At 31.9% G+C, this 19,313-nt stretch overlaps 1 protein-coding gene across 1 annotated transcript in view; it reads left to right on the top strand.

Annotated features, from left to right (window-relative positions):
- The first annotated feature begins 204 nt into the window (after positions 1 to 204).
- The window catches only part of LOC125066444, a 51,285-nt gene continuing 32,176 nt past the window's right edge, over positions 205 to 19,313 (top strand). Inside the window, exon 1 of the mRNA XM_047674515.1 lies at positions 205 to 301. Coding sequence (XP_047530471.1) covers positions 247 to 301 — 55 coding nt within the window. The 5' untranslated portion in view covers positions 205 to 246. The remainder of the gene's footprint in view (positions 302 to 19,313) is intronic.

Raw genomic sequence — 19,313 nt, 5'->3', positions numbered from 1 at the left:
GGATATATTTATATATGTATAACAAACAAATGGATACTCAAATTGTATACGTAACTTCAGAGTTATTTGTCGGTTTTTATCAGAAGAGTCTATATTCCAGTGGTAGTTATAAATGTCAAATTGAATTATTATTTAGATTTTATATTTTCTACTACAGTTGTAAAATTGATCTTTGATTTCAGAGAGTCGTGTGAGATGAAGTGGTCTCGAAGGGGGCCAGGATTGGAACTGTGGAAGCTGTGAAGCATGGCGGTTTATAGCATGCGCGTTGTACTGCTCATCCTGGTGCTGTTCTGCAAAGGTACGTATTGTTTATTCATTATTTAGGTTACTAACAGAGCAGACAACAATAAAGTTTGCATTATTAAAATATTATTATTATTTATTTATTATCTAGACGGACAGACAAACCCGATGGTAATTGGTTACCACCGTCAACAGAAATTGGCACAGTAAGAAATAATAACCATTCTATATTATACCTAAGGAATTTGGGGCACTGGGATGTTATGTCCCATGTACCTAAGTGACAGCGGTACTAAAAATTGCTGTTTAGCGTTAGAATAAGTGACGAGTGTGTTACCTACCTAGACAGCCTAAGGATTGCACGAAGCCGTACAAAAAATTACAAATATCATAATTTAAAATTTACATTTATACGAAAATTTAATATTTGTATGATTTCAAATGTCGATATTATTTATCTAAGTTTTAATTTTCTGTCCGAAGTGCTGATAGAAATCTCTTCAAGGGAATAAGAATGCTCTTTATACTTGGCGCTCATTAAAAATTATTTTGTATTTATTTTATTTATGTTATGTACAATAAAGTATTTAATAGATTATTATAATTGTTATATATTAGTCAGATGTCCACTACTAGTGTTTCTAATGTAAACCCCTAGATTTAGATAATACTACAAGCAAATTGTGTAACACATGAGTTATTTTTGAGTGTAAATAAATAAGTTATTGTTGCCCATGTTCTGAGCCGAGATGGCCCAGTGGTTTGAACTCGTGTACTTAACCGATGATTTCGGGTTCAAACCCAGGCAGGCACCACTGAATTTTCATGTGCTTCATTTTTTTTTATAATTCATCTCGTGCTCGGCGGTGAAGGAAAACATCGTGAGGAAACCTGCATGTGTCTAATTTCAACGAAATTCTGCCACATGTGTTTTCCAGCAACCCGCATTGGAGCAGCGTGGTGGAATATGCTCCAAACCTTCTCCTCAAAGGGAGAGGATGCCTTTAGCCCAGCAGTGGGAAAGTTACAGGCTGCTAATGCTAATGCTCATGCTGTTGCCCATGTTCATATACCGCATACCGCATTGGACCAGGGTGGAAAACCTTCCAAAAACAAAACAGCATGAAACATTTTTGTAACTTACTTAGTTTTACGTTATTATTATACTACAATGATTAGTTTATATTTGCGTTACATAATGTATTAGTCTCAAAAAAAAACAGATCGATCGCTCTCAATGATATCGGTAATGCAGACGAACGTCGCGTTGTATAATAAGCGTAGTGAAGAAAATATTAGCGTTATTAGTCTGGCACGTGTACTGTACGACCCGATCTTCAATCTCAATCCAATATCCATAACTGTACGTGTTCCACTTGGTTATATCTTACTCGCGACTACCTCGAACTCGACCTACATATCTCTACTGAATTATACTAGCTAATATTTGTGTTTCTTAATCTTATTTGATCAAAGAACGAACAAAGAACGTATTGAATTATATAATAAGGTTTTGTAAAGTAAATTAATGCATTTCTTTGTTTCAAACGTGTATTTTCTTAAAAAGTTATTTTTTTTTTAATATTTAAAACAGGAACACAGTCGTACAAATCGTAAACTCGATTAAGAAAAATATACTTAAAGAACCTGCATGAATACTGAAACTTGGCATTATAAGCTTGTCCTTCCTTATCTTGCACATACAATGATCATCACTGATTCTATCAAAGTGATCAATGTTACTGTGAAAATACATAAAATTGTTGTAAATATATCGTGAAACAACAGTGACTATTCCTACTTTGTTAAAAAACATCCCAAAGAGAGGCTCTAACTCCAAGATTATAATTAGACCGGACTGCTCTCTTTTGTAAAATAAAAACAGATTCGATATCTGCAGCGTTACCTCAAAGTAATATGCCATATGATATAATACTGTGAAAATAACCAAAATATACTAGACGAGCGGAATCAATATCAGTTATTTGTCTAACTTTTCTAACCACGTATGCTGAGGATTCGTTACTTCTTGTCAGGGACGATAAATTAGGACTCCACTACAGTTTGGAATCTAATATTATTATTATTATTAGCAGCCTTATCCTCCCCGTTTAAGGCAATGCAGGTTGGTGGATACATGCAGTTTTCCTTACGATGTTTTCCTACACCGCCGAGCACGAGATGAATTATAAGCTCAAATTAAGCACATGAAAATTCAGTGATGCCTGCCTGGGTTCGAACCAGAAAATAATCGGTTAAGATGCACGCGATTGCGATCTAATGCTTTTCTTAAAACACCGTAGTATCGGATACATCAAGACAATCACCGTTTAATGATATATTATAATTTTGCTTTCTAGCATTTGGTAGGGTAAATACATTTTGTTTTTTGAGCATTCAAAACTAAATTATTTACTATATGCACTGCTTACATCGACATAGTCAGTTTTTTTACTGTCGGCCTTAAGAATCAGTGAAAAACTGAGTACATAATTTTTTATAACAATTGAAAAGCGTAACGGGACTGCTGCTCCTTAATACAAATTATCTTATAAACTAGCTTAGAACTGAATTGTACAAACCTATTTATGTAATCATTCATATGTTCAAGCTCTCTATTATGAATAAAGTTTATTATTATTATATAAATCAAATAACTTGTTGGTCCCGTCTTTGGAAGACCGGAGTCATAGTGCAAAATGTTGAAGCGATTAAACAGAGCAGATCAGTCTCTTTATTAAAAATGATATCTTTACTTCGCTAACAGTTGAAACACTTTGGGTTTTTGAGTAAGTGCCGTGAGATATAGTGTAAGAACAATTCTAAAACAGATATCACACTGTCATATAACCTCCGCTGGTTATTTTTCGTTCAGAGAATCGGAATTGCGAGTCAAAAGGGAAACGCCGCTGGCATTCTTGTCACTACTCCACGCGGTCATGATTTCTGCCTTTAGTATATCTTTTGTTTTGATTTGTATGTTCTTATTCAATGTAAATAATTATTATGTAAAAAAAGTTACAGAGTACTTGCGAATTTTTAAGTAAATGCACTTAATTCTATTTCGTCTTATGGATATATTTTTTGTAAAATACTCATTTAAACAACTAAATCAAATACAAGTATATTTTATACCATTGAATCGATATGTTGCAGTACTTAATCCAATTGAAAACAACCACCAGTTAGGAATGTAGATTTCACAGAGAAGAACCGGCAAAAAAACAATAGTTTGAGTATAAATATTTTATTATTTATTTATTAATCCCGCATGAAAACAACAAAAAACTTACAACACGCTACTATCTATATGTATTTATACATATATAGATGATAGAGTGTATACACATATGTCTATGGATTTTTTATTTGACTTTTGAAACGATTTTTTTTAACTATAATAAAATAAAATAAAATCCCACTAATGATATTAGACTGGTTTAGTAAAGTCAATAACGTGGGCTATGTACCTATTACCAGTTTGTTCAGTGAATAGTATAAGTCAAAATGTATAAAACTAAATACACGTCTATGTCTGTATTTTTAATTTAATCTATTAAAATATATTTTGAAATATTTTTAGCCCGAAAGTGAAACTGACAACTCTGGAATGAAATAGTATGTATCAGCTTTGTAGTATATCGCACACTCGTATTTCAATAATTACATTTTAGGTTATTTTAGAAGTCGATGATATATTTTTTTCTAATATTACTGTACCTTAAATATTAAGTGATTACCTCAGCAATTGCGAAAGTCTTTAAGCTATGAAATATAAGTGATTTTGACCTTTCGTTAAAGAACACACTTACTATTCGTATATTTGAAAATTGGAAAACGAAACAAAGACAATGACTGTTGAAATTTTAAATAAAAAAATATTTATACAATATAGAAACATTAAACTGAAAGAAAATATCTATAAAAAAGAATGACCTGAGAAATACGGGCTAAAGAAATCCGTGTTTTTTTAATTTGTCGAATTTGAAATGTTTTCAATGTAATACAGAAGTATCTCTGTGTGAAAATTCACAAGACGATTATTTCATTCCCAAGTCTTGATATCATCTGAATGTATATACTACATATCCAAGTGTACAAAATCTTTCTTTATATATAATATAAATTTATCATTATAATTAATTTGCATCTGGTATCCTCTTGTAAAATGGTATACATTCTCCACAAAATAGTTACAATATACAGCTCAGTAACAGGAGGAATGAATTTGTGTAGGTATTTTTTATTTTTATTTCTCTACCATTTATATATCTCATAATGCCTACATACTACTTATCTAGATGTATCCATTCATTCTTGTTATATTTGAACCTGGGATTCGAAATCCTCATGTATACCCGAGGGTACTACGGCAAATGTGAATTTGTGACTGAACATGAGTTTGAAGGGCAATCCCAGTGGTGTTATACGCGAAGTATTATGAACACCCAAACTATATCAAGTAGCTTGACGTCTCTGGAACTCTATATGAAATTGTATTCATGCCACTTACAATAGTGCTATTGAAGCTTTTTACATATAAACATTGATCAGAGAAATTGACGCACACATAAACACAGTATCACACACTTGAGCAGTGTATACTGAAATTAGGAAAGAGCCGAGATTTCCTAGTGGATGGCATACGTGGAATGTTTCGTTCACAAGCGAAAATAAATAAAATAAAAGCTCAGTAAAGTAAAGTTACAGTAGTCTTGCGAAACATGTCAAACATTCAAAGATATATAACACAAGTTAAACCAGAATGTGTAACAATAATAATATTATTATTTATTTTATTTAGTAGTAAATCCTACCAAAGTATTATAATATTAGTAATATTATATTATGAGTTTATTTAAATCCTCTTATCCCAAGATCTATTTGTTCGATTTAAGAAAACCTTTTTATTAAATAATTTTTCTTGAGGACGGTTTTTTATTATAACACCACGCTATGACACAGAGGAGGTGTAGCCGCGCGAAACTGCTAGTTACATCGTCAACGAAGGAACCTGATATAGTTAATGAGAAAGTCAAAGATTTTTGAATGCTTTTTCTCTTTGCTAAGATTACTCTTCTCTACCTTAGAATACATATATTTTTTTTTATATATATTATAATAGTTAGTTTAATAGTAAGGTTTATATATTTTCTCATAATGCGTTCTATTTATTATTTAACTTATATAACAAACCCCGTGAAAGGCGCGCCTTTTCCGTAAAAAAACAGCGTAATAGCCTAGTTACAAACTTCTGTTGGAATAGACACAACCCACGCTAACCGCTCGTTTAAACATACTCATTAATAATACCATATGAAAATCATCCCCAAAACTAATTTTATATTAAACTAGCGACCCGCCCGGCTTCGCACGGGTGCAATGCTGATACTAAATATACTACTATGTAAAGACATACGAATTTCACAGCCTTTTCAGTCAGTTCAGGGCGATATTGATATCTATATTAAAAGCACATGTGTCTAAGGTTCTTAATTGGATAAGGATTAATACTGTATTGTTTAATATCGCTTCGTAAATAAGTCATTATTTCGCGTAAAAAGTAAAGTCAAAAACATATACCGTCGCGGACGTTTTTAGACCTTTGTTTTGTGTATTGTAGTATATTATTTTGATAAATACTTAAAAGTTAACCAGACTGCACACATTTCTGCTTCGATTAAGCAAATTACACACTTTACTTGTCTCGAAAATATTGTAGTAATTAATCTTACTAAATATTAGTAGTTTAAAGAGAAAGGTTAATATGTTTGAAAAATAGACTACGGTGAAAAGTACAATATTACGTGATCGTTTTTATGAAATTAAAATTATACATATAAATTGAAATAACACAATCTGAACATTTAATTTTTAGGTTAAAAAATAATAATAATGAATATTTTATTAAAACGATTATTTTAACAAATGTAGTGTCAGCAACGAAGGCATGGAAGTCATGGAAATTTCATGATTATTGAAAAAAAAAAATGAAATCATAGAAATAAACTATATTTTTTTATTATTATTACAACATATCAACAGAGTAGGTACATATATGTATAGTGTACGCGCTACGCACCCCAAGGGAATAGTGAGTGGCGTTAGACAGGCGTTCGAGTTGGCCTTACCCCCCCAGTGCCCCCAATTAATGATTTACACTAAAATACTAATCAATACCGTTAAAATACATGCAAACTTGAGACTCACAGAAATTACTGAAATTAAATTTAAAATTATGACAAATAGGTTTTACATACTTGGTGGTGGGGCATTGTTCTAGGTGTCACCTACTCCTTAGACATTCTATGGCTAAGCAGTAATACAAAGTACTGTTGTGGTACAAACGAGATGTTGTGATCTTAGCTTCCAAATTCACTGACTCATTAGCTACCTAAGCAATAATATATGCAAGTTAATATCTCTTCTAACGCTAGTCTGTTCGATTAAATTATAATAAAAAATGTACATATGTATGTGTGTGTAAATTATCACTGGTAGCTAATATGGGCTTCTAAATTTAAATTTATTTGCAAATTTCAAGTCGTTACTAAATATATAAACAGTAATATTTTAGAGGTAAGTGTATTCTGCATACGATCCATGTCTCCATACTTTCCTCGTTACTTATGCATAGAGTAGAGATTGAAACGAGTGGCGCAGTTGCACAGTCATCGGTATTCAAAGCCAACATTCCAGTTTAACCGCATATATTCTGATTGTCTGCAAACAAACTATTCAAAAAACTAACGTTATATTCCGATTACATTATTATTAATGGAACGAATTTAATGTCTTATTACTGTCGTGCTCGATTATATAAATGTTAATATTAATTTAAAAAAAAATGTCATATTTTGGGATTTTAGAAGACGGGCAAGGGTTATCTTCTATTTGGAAGTATTTAACCTTTAACAATACAAGTGCACTGGTATTTAGTTAAGAAATATTTATTACGTCACTTAATTTGGATTCTATTGCATAAATTTAGTGAGAAATTATTTGAAAAATTCATAGGAAATTTAAATTTAGAACAGGAAGTCTGTAGCGAAAATGGGCCATCTCATTGTTTATGGTCGCCAGTACCCATAGACGTCGACACTGTAAGAAATTTGAATACTTACACCAATGCGCTGCCAACCATGAGATTAAAGATACTTTGCAAAAGTGCCATTAACATGCTCACTCGTATATTATACTGTGAACTTCTTTGGCACCATTTTTTTAATACCATGTAGGTTGTTTATTAAACACCTTAAACGGGACGGTAGTGGTTTTCAGTTTGGAAAGTGTTTTTATTGGCAGAATAAGGTTAAACTATAACTTTCCGATGTATTGTATTGTTGCTTAGACTATATTATTTATATATCTGTCTGAGTATCGCACTAAAAAAATAACTAAACAAATGAGTCAATTTTATTATCTTGATGTGCGTGATAGCTACGCTTGACAATCGCCAAACGTCTACTTTACTTATAGTGTGCGTGTAATTAGTGGCTGTTGGCTTCTATTTTTGTGACACATTTGACAGTCATATAAATGTTCAAAGTATTGAAGTTTGTTGATAGAACAATTGGGGGTGTCTAGGTTGATCTAGAATATCTTGCTATTTGATAATTATTTTAGCGATTTCGAACTCTGCTGTCGTTTAAAATATTCAATACGTCAATTATTGAAAACATGATGATATCTAATCCTGTACTTTTCTATAAACGAAATAGACAATTGCTACGTGACTTTGTCTAGGTCCTATTATTATTACCTATAACATGAGATGTTCAAAGGTTTTTTTATAATAAAAGTATTACAAATCTTAGGAATTTTAACGTATCATATAAGAGAGAGAACAAGTTATTATTTTAAAAACAGTTTTTAAAATATGCAACTTAAAGGTGCACTTATAGTATTTCTCTGTGTCTTCTTTGTATATTTCTTTTTGTAATCAAAAATATAAAATCCATACGTAGATTCCATATTAAGCTGAAACATAAATAGACTGTATTAAAGTTTAGATCTTTGAGTTTGCGATCGCTGCAGAAATTATTCCAGATGTCTTATAATAGTTTTTGTTTTAATCTTGTAGTATCGGTAACATTTCCTCTGGTATCTTATTATAGTGAGTTTAAAACCTTTTTGGTTCGACCTTGTTCGGACTTGTTATTTTTATTTATACTGTATGTACTATTTATAAATGTTCTATATTCTTATATATATAGAATAAAATATATTAAATAATAATATCAATACAGATAAAATATCATACAATTATACATACGTATATCTAGTCGTATATGATCATATGTATAGGAACGAATAATATTAATACATGTACATGTATGAGGTATTGGAGCACCATTGAGTCGATTTTAAAGCAAAGCAGGGTTAATCTAAAATCAAAAAAAAATATTACGCATTTAAGAATTTAATGTTGATTAAAATTAATTTAACACCAATGATAACAATATTTGCAAATTATGGGCAACGAAAAAAAATGCGTTCGCTGCGAAACTTCGTGTGCATATATCTCATTTTTGACATTAAACGTATAAATTGAACTCAAACGAAGCCGGGGCGGCTCACAATCTCAGGTATCGACTGTAATATATGTTATATTTTCCGTTTCTCATCACTAGCCCGTCTGTCAAAAAGATCAAGCTAACTTGAACAGGGTATAAAAAATTCTTAGTGTGACCATTAACAATAAAAAAAATTCCATTTATTTATTATTAATTCGTGTTTCTTATTGTCTTCGACAATTACTTAGTAAAAATAAACATATAGCTCATCTGTTCGTCTTCCTTTTTATCCATAAAAGATTAACATTTTATGCCCCTTTTCAAATCAGCTTAGTCATTGGTTATTTCGTATTACGGTAATAAAAACAGGGCAATTTTTGTATTATAATTCGATTCCTTAACGCGAGTGTACGGCGTAGGGGAAACAATTTTCTGCTTATGAATAAAATTTTAAGATGCTTATGCAAATTTCTATTATGAAAGATACTGTACGTAATGATACCATATGGCCAGCCGAAATTTTTTTCATCTCTGACAACGCTTTCTTATTACTTAAAATTGTGTCAAAATTGAGTGGAGTTTATTTGTCAAGAGAACTTCTTGTCATTTTCTTGATTAATACAAATAATTGTAGGAGAATTAAATATTCACTTCTTTGATATATTTTTTTTAAATATATAATGAAAGCAGATAGGTAAAACGGCTGGTATAACATAATGGTAATTACCTTCGTCCATAAACATTGGCACTCTAAGAAATACAAAGGACTAGCTAGGCGTCCTAATCTCGAACGGGCGAAGTTAACGTTTGCTTTTACAATATGTATCGAGCCAAGCGATCTCTCCGCCCGTGCTGTGTTAGTACATCTTAACATAAGGTTAACGCTTCTTTCTTCTTAAAAGTTAATCAAACAACTTATAATATTTTTCCAACTACTGGCCCGAATTGCCGTTCAAATTCCATTCAAATTTGCGTACGGAGCTCTGGAAATTAATATTTCAATTATTTTAACCAATGAATTCCGTAAAGCAAATAAATTGAAGTCAAAATATATTATATTTTTTTGTCTACATAAAAATAGTAACTGGGAAACATAGCCGAGTGTACGAGGCTCTCATGATAATTAGCTTTAAAATTCTCCCCACTCCTTTTGAAGGAGAAGTATTTTAACTTATTCCATCATGCTGCTCCAATGCCTGTCGGTAGATACATATGAAGAAATTCATTGAAATTAGACTCATGCAGGTTTCCTTACGATGTTTTCCATGACCGTCATGAGATTAATTATAAATATATCCTTATAAGTATCCACAAATAGTCTACTTTTGTATGCATTTTCGCGATACATAAATTTAAAAGATTAACTTTTCACATCACGTTTCTTCCATTGTACGTAATTCAATAGAATATGAGGGTTTTCGTAAATTCAAAATTAGAGATTATACGAAATAAAACATTCTATTTAAAAGACCTTTTCAAGGGCTAAGCAAACACGAAACCTTCTCTCGGTGTTATTTTAGGACAATTTTAATTAAACTTTAAAGTATTTTGGACTTTATAATACACGGACGTGAAAGCGTACGTATATCAACGTTGAATTCATACTCATTGGATCTTTATTATTTTATTATAATGTTCTTGTACTAAAATATAATATTTGATTTATTTAGTGTTTATACAAGACCGTCTGGTACCATCTCTCATCATATGTTCTACAGTTAGTTTCTTGTTAGAAGTATGAGAGAGCCGGTGCAACTACATTCACTAGGGACATAACGTCTTAGTAGTTAGAGCATCAACGATAAAAATAATGTTTAATGTTTATTGTGGCAGCAAAATCCATTTGCTAGTACGCTTACTTATATCATAAATAAATTACGAAAATGTACTATGCTGTAGGCTTTATTTGTTATGTAATAGGCTGTAAATTGTTTATTGATTACGTATAAGATTTACGACAAAAGGTGTACTAATCTCGTTGATATGATTCTTTATAATCAGCAGTGCGATTCTGTAAGAATTCACTTCGTATCTCATTCGTGAAATGTTAACCGACGTAGGGTGATACGACTATTCTATAAATTTTATAATTATTATATTGTTATTATAACTGAGTTACGAGTTTTTTCCTATGAAAATTTGCAGGTGGATTTTAAAGTATGTTTATGTATTGTATATTTGTTTTATGTATTAGTTACCGAATAGAAAAATATTTGTGATGACGCAGCCATAACTATAGTTTTGAAAACGTGATATAAATATTTTTTAAGATTTGTAAATCTCCAATTTGTGTACAAAAAAGGTAAGGTAATGTAATTTATAAATCATAATTTTGGTTCTGTACATTCGAATATAATATAAAGAAGGGTAAAGAAGGGTAAAAATACAAAAAAAGTGACAAAACACGAGCTTTGTAAAGTTATAAATTAAGATAAATCAAATCTAAATATACTTTATTTATGAAGACTTTAACAGGAATTATTGAATCGTCATTTTATCGAATTACATTAAAAGAAAAGTTACCATCGGATTGGAATACAGATTATACCGAGAAGAACCGGCAAAAAATTCACTAATATTTTATTAATTATTAAGTAATCAGTAACAGAGTGAGATTACGAACAATCAAAACGATTATCCTTGTTTAAAGGTGGAATTGTGTTGTATATTTCAATGGCAGACGCGTCAAGATAAACATAGCTTCGATATATATCTATCGGTGGATGAGCTAGCTAATGGCTCTACTGTTCAAAGCGTTATACAATCACAAAAAATATTTTTATTCAGGTACTTCCCAGTCGCTTTTTTAAAGAATCGTATTAAATGTACCATCTGATCCTACCTGAAAGCCTACCTACGCTTATTTAACATTAATAAAGTAATATGTTTTTTTAATCAAACGATTTGAATTTATGAATTGGCAAATTGAAAGTTGAAAGAATATGTATATACATGTATTCTATCATCTTATAAGAAACATTAGGTTAATTCTATAAAGTCACGAGGTGCAAAACAAAACAAAGGACTTTCGAATTTGAGTTATTCCTAATAAATCCAGTCAGTTAAGCTCGTTCGGACATAAATTTTGTATGTTTGGCACATACATAGAAGTTTACCTTCAGAAAATTTAGTACTTTTTAACTTTTAATATGGTAACTTTTTTCTATATTTCATTGGCCGCGTCCAAAGGAGTTACATAAAAATCATTAAAATAATTTCCGGAATGAAATAAAAAATGGAAATAATTAATGTCATCCTTAAGATCCGCTGACTCCTCGAGGTCAGTCATGATGAAAGATAAATTTTCGATTTTATTATTACCCGTGAAGAGTTGGTAAAAAAAATGCGGGTTTTGACATTTTAATTTAGTAACAGTATAAAATAAAGTCGTTTCCCGACGAACTCACGCTTAGATCTTTTAAACTGTGCAACGAATTTAAATTAGATGTTCATTAATACACAGAATGATTCAAGAGGAAGATCTATGCTTAAAGGACGGTAACGCACCTGCAAGCTCCCTGGTTTTGCAGATATCCATGGGCGCTGGTTGTCACTTTCTATCAGATGAGCCTTCTGGTCGTTTGCCACCTAAGAGTACATGCATATTATACTAGAGACAAAATAAGTTTTTTTTTTCCTTTTAAGTTTGTTCTTCAACCCAAAAGATGTATATATATTATGTATATATATTGTGGCTGTGTGAAGCAGGGATTGGATTGCTAGTATAATATATTTTGCTGATAATCATTCTTGGTGTTTACCGTCGGCTTTTATCAATAAATCATTCAGTCAAGTTCTCTGATGATGTTCTAATGATTTAATTCGGCCAGCCGGTCTCACAACGTCATCTATTCTACAAGCAGTGACATTATAGTGCATGAGTATTCGTGAGCAATTTATCAAATATTCTGATGAGATATCAAGCCTATGGAACCTTTCGCCGGCGGTTTTTTCGAAGCGATACGACTTGGGAACCTTCAAGAAAAGAGCGTACCCATTCCTTAAAGGCCAACAACGCACCTGCAGCCCCCCGCCCGGGTATTGCAGATGTCCATGGGCGGTGGTAATCGCTTTCCATCAGGTGAGCCTCCTGCTCATTTGCCCCCTATAACATAACATAAAAAAGGCTACATGACGGATGAGACTTCAGGTGCAATTGGTCAATTTTATGTGTCTACTAAATACGGTATAGTGACGTTCCTATCTTGCCCAACTTCGGGATGTTATACACTGTTACAGAAAATAAAGAAAATATCATCATCATCATCATAAACCACTTTAACTTGATCATAAATATGAAATCTCATGATGCCTGTTGCTAGATCAACGAGACAGACGAGCCAAGTCATTACGGTCTACACAGATTTAGGATCCCGGGCTTTGGCGACACAAAACATTATACATTTAAAGCTACGTGGACATTCCTGGCTAGTAGTCTACGAGGCCATTAAACAAATGAAGATGCTCAGAAAAACAATCAGTATCCCTATACAAATAAACAAAAGTAATGTCATTTAAATTTTATACTTAATCACAAAATTAGATATTAATCAATTGAGTATTCAAATATAATCTGTAACTATTTTTCTAGCGTAATATATTTTATATTCGAATTATAGTCTTTCTTGTCAGTCAGTCTTAATTTATTTCTAGAAAAAATAATAATATTACTGTTTATTTAACCTCCACAGATAACGAATGGCTTGTTTAACATCATTGCAAAATACATCGTTAGTGGGAAGGGAGAAACGCTTAAGCCCAAGAATGATACTTTTGGGAAATTAGATCTAAAGAAAAAAAACTTTAAACTCGAATATTTCATCCAAATTAAAATATTCTTTATTCAAGTCGGCGTTTATGAGAGTTTTTGATTTTTCGTATTTAAAAAACGCAGTAGGTGTTTTCTACCAATTAAATTAAAGTGTTCACAGCTTTATTTATTATTTTGCTCCAAATTATTTAAATATAACAATAAGATGGACATTACATAAGATACAACACCAATCTTGTCAAAATGAGTTCGACTATAAGCCGACTACACACACACTGCACTACTATACACAACAATACAAGTAAGGCGTTCTAACTTGCGCTCTACTTGTGAATTCTCATGAATTCGGAATTAATAAATTCATAACATAGTGCTGAAATACCGATACGAATGTTATTTTATGTTCACGAGGTGCGGCTCACGTTGATCGGCGTTTGCGTTAAAAACGCCCGGCATTTCGCTTGTGGATTTGAAATTTAGTATAGTTATATATACGTTTATAAACAGCCCTAGATTTACAAATTCCATGCGATGCGTTAGTAGCTTTGTTATTTTATGCTAGTGCATAATACAATTCAAGTATAATATGACTTTATTTATAATACAACGACATTTTATTTAAATATTTTACTTGGTGGTAGAGCTTTATGCAAGCTCGTCTGGGTAGGTACCACCCACTCATCAGATATTCTACCGCCAAGCAACAGTACTCAGTATTGTTGTGTTTCGGTTTGAAGGGTGAGTAAGCCAGTGTAAGTACAGGCACAAGGGCCGTAACATCTTAAGGTTGGTGCCGCATTGGTGATGTAAGGAATGGTTAATATTTCTTACAGCGCCATTGTCTATGGGCGGTGACCACTCAGGTGGCCCATTTGTTCGTCCGTCCTAATATCATAAAAAAAATATTAATATAAATTTTGACGTTAGTTCCGATAACAATATTGCCGCCATTTTTTCACTATCTCACATGCTATTTAAGATTTCAACTAAATATGTTCATTCAATGTCAAAGTTTTTAATTCATCTTTATTTTATCTTGTGATTGGAAAAACTACAGACACAGCAAGACTATATATTTTTTTTATTTTTCGTTTCATCTCTCAAATATACGTATCACATTATATTTACTTGATTGGTGTGTGTGAGCCTGTTTGAGTAGATACTACCCTTTCGTTGTATATTGTGTCCGTAAACAGCAATAATTGGCCTGTAGTTACTGGCACACAGGACATTACATCTTAGTTCTCAAGGTTATTGGCGCATTGGTGATATAAGGAATCGTTAATATTTGTTACAGCATTAATGCCTATGCGCGATGGTGACCACTTAGCATCAGTCGGGTTTCCCTGTCCGTACGCCTAAAAATATGATGAAAAAAAGTTAAATAGAATAAGAAAAAAGACTCTGTATGTATGTGTGTGTTTGTGTATCGTTGTATGTGTTATTTATATATGTCTGTGTGAATTTATTAACTTTTCACTGCCCTCGTATGTAAGCGTAAGCCATTTTATGACTTTTCTCCTACATTCTATTTTTGTGTTAGGATAAATGTCAAGCAATTTATAACCTACCTCGTATAAATAGATATTAAATTATATATTACTTTTCCATTTTGTAAATACGATTAAAATGGAACATGTCGCAGTTTTAAAATCTTCATTATTATGCTTTATTCATCTGTATATTTATTTTTAAACAAATTAATAATCAGTTTTATAAAGGCCATTTTATATTTACAATTTTCTGCTATAGTGATAGTGGTAATAAAAAAATATATCCCGCTGAGTTTCTTTCGCCGGTTCTCCTCAGGTCCGAGGTGCTAAATTCCGAACCGGTGGTAGATTTTTGACTATCAATAAGCAAGTGTAAACACTTCTATATTGAATAAAGTTTTTTGACTTTGACTTTGAATTCTAATAAAATACTGATAAGTATATATCAATTTTATTTGCTTCTAAAAAAAAATCCCACGTCCATGATAGGGGTAAATATAACATAAAGAATTATATCAATAATTGATACAACTGAGAACTTTTTAATTTATCAAAAGTAATATTCAATGTAAACTTGGACATTATGTTTATATCACAAAACACAAAACTATAAGTAATAAGCTTTGACTACGACATCCTAAGTAATCTCAGGAACAGCTGGCCCTTTATTGTCTCCATTATTTATGCATAAAATATAAATTGCTTTAGTGCCATCAATATTCAGTCGTTTTCTTTGTTAAATACACAGGCTGGGTGAAACTATAGGATAACCTTAGATAAGAAATATCTAGATGGAGTGTCGTACTACTTACAAATCTCTATCTAGACATCTGTATAATCAAAGATATTACGTACCGCCTAACGGAGACATCAATTCCATCACGCACGAAGAAATTCGGCAACTCTCCTACCTCCAAAAAATGGGATTCTTTACCAGGACACGTGTTCTCCTCCTCTTATAACTTGGGTTCCTTAAAACGAGGCGTGAAGAGGCTTCTTGTGGGCTGGTATGGCGAGCGGGACTACTGTAGTTCATTCTACCTAACTGTACTGGTCGTCTTCGCGTTTGGACTCCACTAGCACTTTCCAGCAGGCTACCCGGTGAATGTATAAAAAAATCTTTCTGTTTATAGAAATAAAAAAAATATGTGTTTTTTGATGAGGAAACGCTTGTCAGCCAGCTCTTTAAGATATAATAACAACGATGAAAGAAAATAATAGTAAAAATTAGTTGGTTAAAAATATCTCGAGATACTTACTATTTGGACGAAGTCAGGACGAGAAGATATAGCGGTTAATAATTGCGAAAGTTGCAAGAGTCGATGATGACATTTTTCATTAAAATTAAAGGTCGAGACTCGAGACATGCTTATCTTATAATAATGACGTTATAATATTAATAATATTATGTGAATAGAAAACTTTGTACCTCTTAACGAAAGCACCAATGTCAAGTAAATAAATAAATAATAAATAAATATTGGACAACATCACATACATTACTCTGATCCCAATGTAAGTAGCTAAAGCACTTCTGTTATTCCATATTCATATTCCATATTCATATTCCATATGTATGTGGTACCCCACATACATCGAGACCCAAGACAACATAGAAAACTAATGAACTTATTCTACATCGACTCGGCCGGGAATCGAACCCGGGACCTCGGAGTGGCGTACCCATGAAAACCGGTGTACACACAACTCGACCACGGTTTCTATGATGACCACTTAACATCATGTAACCCATTTGACAGTTTGTTTAACTATTACTTAAAAAAAAAACATACATAATGTACAAATACATAATATCATAAATATAAAATGAAATAAAAACATTACCAGTTGGCGTTCATACCGCACTGACAACAAACGTCATGTCAAACTTAAAAATCAAAATACGGATATTTTTTCCCGAGTGTAAATAAAACTGCAAGCATTGTTTTAGAAAATATTCGTTAAACTCCTGCGGCAGATCTGGAAATACGAGACACCAAACCCCGTATCGAGTATAAATAAGAAAAATATTAAAAATTCACTGTAACTTGGGGTATTCATTATTTTATTAATCTCTATTTCTTTCTCAAGCAAGCGTTACCTTCGCTAACAAGATCACAATTCAATATATTTTGACAATCATTAAAACTCCGCCCGTCTTCTCTCTTCTACTAACCTCACTTCAACACTCCACTCATTCAGCTTAAACCTCATTTCCATTCACCTATAACCGTTACAGTATGTTTTATAGTTATAAAAAATATTAAAAAATGATAATCTTGAAAAATATTCAGCGTGAAATTATATAGACTAAGTTTTCACAATAAATGTCTGATTTGACAAGTATTTTTACGTTGTGTAACTCGCCAACGTAAAAAGACTTGTCAAATCAGACAATTTTTTTTTTCAATAAGTAGGTAATAAAAACAATGATGGATTTTGAGGATTAAAGATCAAAGGTCCAACTTACTTAGACTTTTATTGATCTCGAAGTCTAGGGAAGTCCTGGAACTTTGACTCGAGGATGCCTCGTATCCCAGGACTTTGAAAATGTCGAGAATTAAAGTCTACCCTTAATCGCTTCTCCGTGTCAGACCTAGGAAGCGTTAAAGGTGAGGAATGCTAAGAAACGCAACCAGTCGTTTGCAGCCGAAGCACTTTTCGCTGAGAATTTAAATAGCCATTCAATAAAAGAAAATGCCAATGAAAGTATTTTCATCATTCAAACGGTTGCTATTTATACAGTAGGTATTTTAATGAAGAATAGATTAATACATTGTTAATGCAGAGGTGAACTATAAATTAAAAATAATACTTAACAACCTGCCTCATATCAAATTTCATTCAGTTCGGTTCAGTGATCAGCCGTGAAAGCGTAACAGACAAGCATACAGATAAACAAACACAGTAACTTTAGAATTTATACTAGTATAGATATTTTCACAAATTTATTTTAAACAAATTACCTTCTTAAGTTTTCTTTTAGCGTGTCTCGGCAGAATTAATTCGTTGTTCATCCATCAAGTTGGTCCCCCAGTTAATATACTGGAACAGGTCTGATGTCAGTCTCATAATTGTATCCTATAGTTTAAACTGAATTCAGGAGTCGCGAATACTATGCGTCGTTATTTCATCCACTCATAATAATTTGTATTTACACTTCGGTCTACTACAATATATATTATTAATTTATTACAATTAATTATATTTGAGAAATTTTAAATAAGAGTGAACATTTTAGTTGAATTAAACAATTAATCAATCCGTTTAGAATGACAATAATTTATAGAATCAATTTGTATTCATATCTTTAACTGGCAAGAACAAAGGCTGTAGATATTAAAACTCGTCTTGACAAAGATTCTCTTAATCCTTTCCAGGTGGTATTGGATTAATGAAAATGTATTACTAAGAACAATATAATTTTTTAATAAATTAGATTGGCGGTTGATCTAATGGACCATCTGTTGCTAAGTGTTCACTTATATACGCCCATATATAAATTGGCGGCATATTAACCCTGTCTTACAAACCAATGCGCTACCAACCATGAACTTACTCACCCTTCAAGCTGGAACACAACAATCCTAAGTAATGCTGTTTGGTAGTAGAATATGATTACTGGGTACTATACCAATGCGCTCGGTGATGGAAAACATATAAAGGAATGCAGTGGAGCATTGAAACCTTTTTAATAAAAAATCCTCCAAAAAGTCAATAAAGTAAAAACGAACGTAAAATAAATCTAATTATTTGGAGAAACAAAACAATGGTGCACACAATTTATTTAGTCCAAATGAAAAATGCTCAGTGTTGTTGATAGAGAAATCAAATGGCAATGTTCAATTTTTATTCTGTCAAACGTAATCAGTCGTCGCCGGTACAGTGTAACGTTGGCACTACTCCATAAAACTTGCGAATAAAAAACAGCGAGCAAAATATAAACGTTGAATGCCACGTCTGTTTTGTTAAATCCGTGCAGTGATGTGTAGAGCGTCTCTTATTCCATATTCAATCAATCAATACCCACAACATAATTTATTTATAAATGTTTTCATATGAACACGACGATGAAAAGCAAAGATTCTTGCCGATTTTTCAAAAATCGATTCTATCTTTACAATTAATTAACTCAATTGAAAACAAAAAAAACTACAACTTTACTGTCATTAAATGTGAATGTACATATATAATGAAAATATTTTGAGGTCAACGACAAAACAATAGTACGAAAAAAAATATTTTTAATGAACGATTTTTAGTCGAATTTATTTCTAATCGATTTTA

This window comes from Vanessa atalanta, chromosome 9 (genome assembly GCF_905147765.1).
Source record: "Vanessa atalanta chromosome 9, ilVanAtal1.2, whole genome shotgun sequence".
Classification (NCBI taxonomy): domain Eukaryota; kingdom Metazoa; phylum Arthropoda; class Insecta; order Lepidoptera; family Nymphalidae; genus Vanessa; species Vanessa atalanta.
The sequence above is the reverse complement of the archived record's forward strand: the minus strand, read 5'-3'. Positions and strand labels throughout refer to the sequence as shown.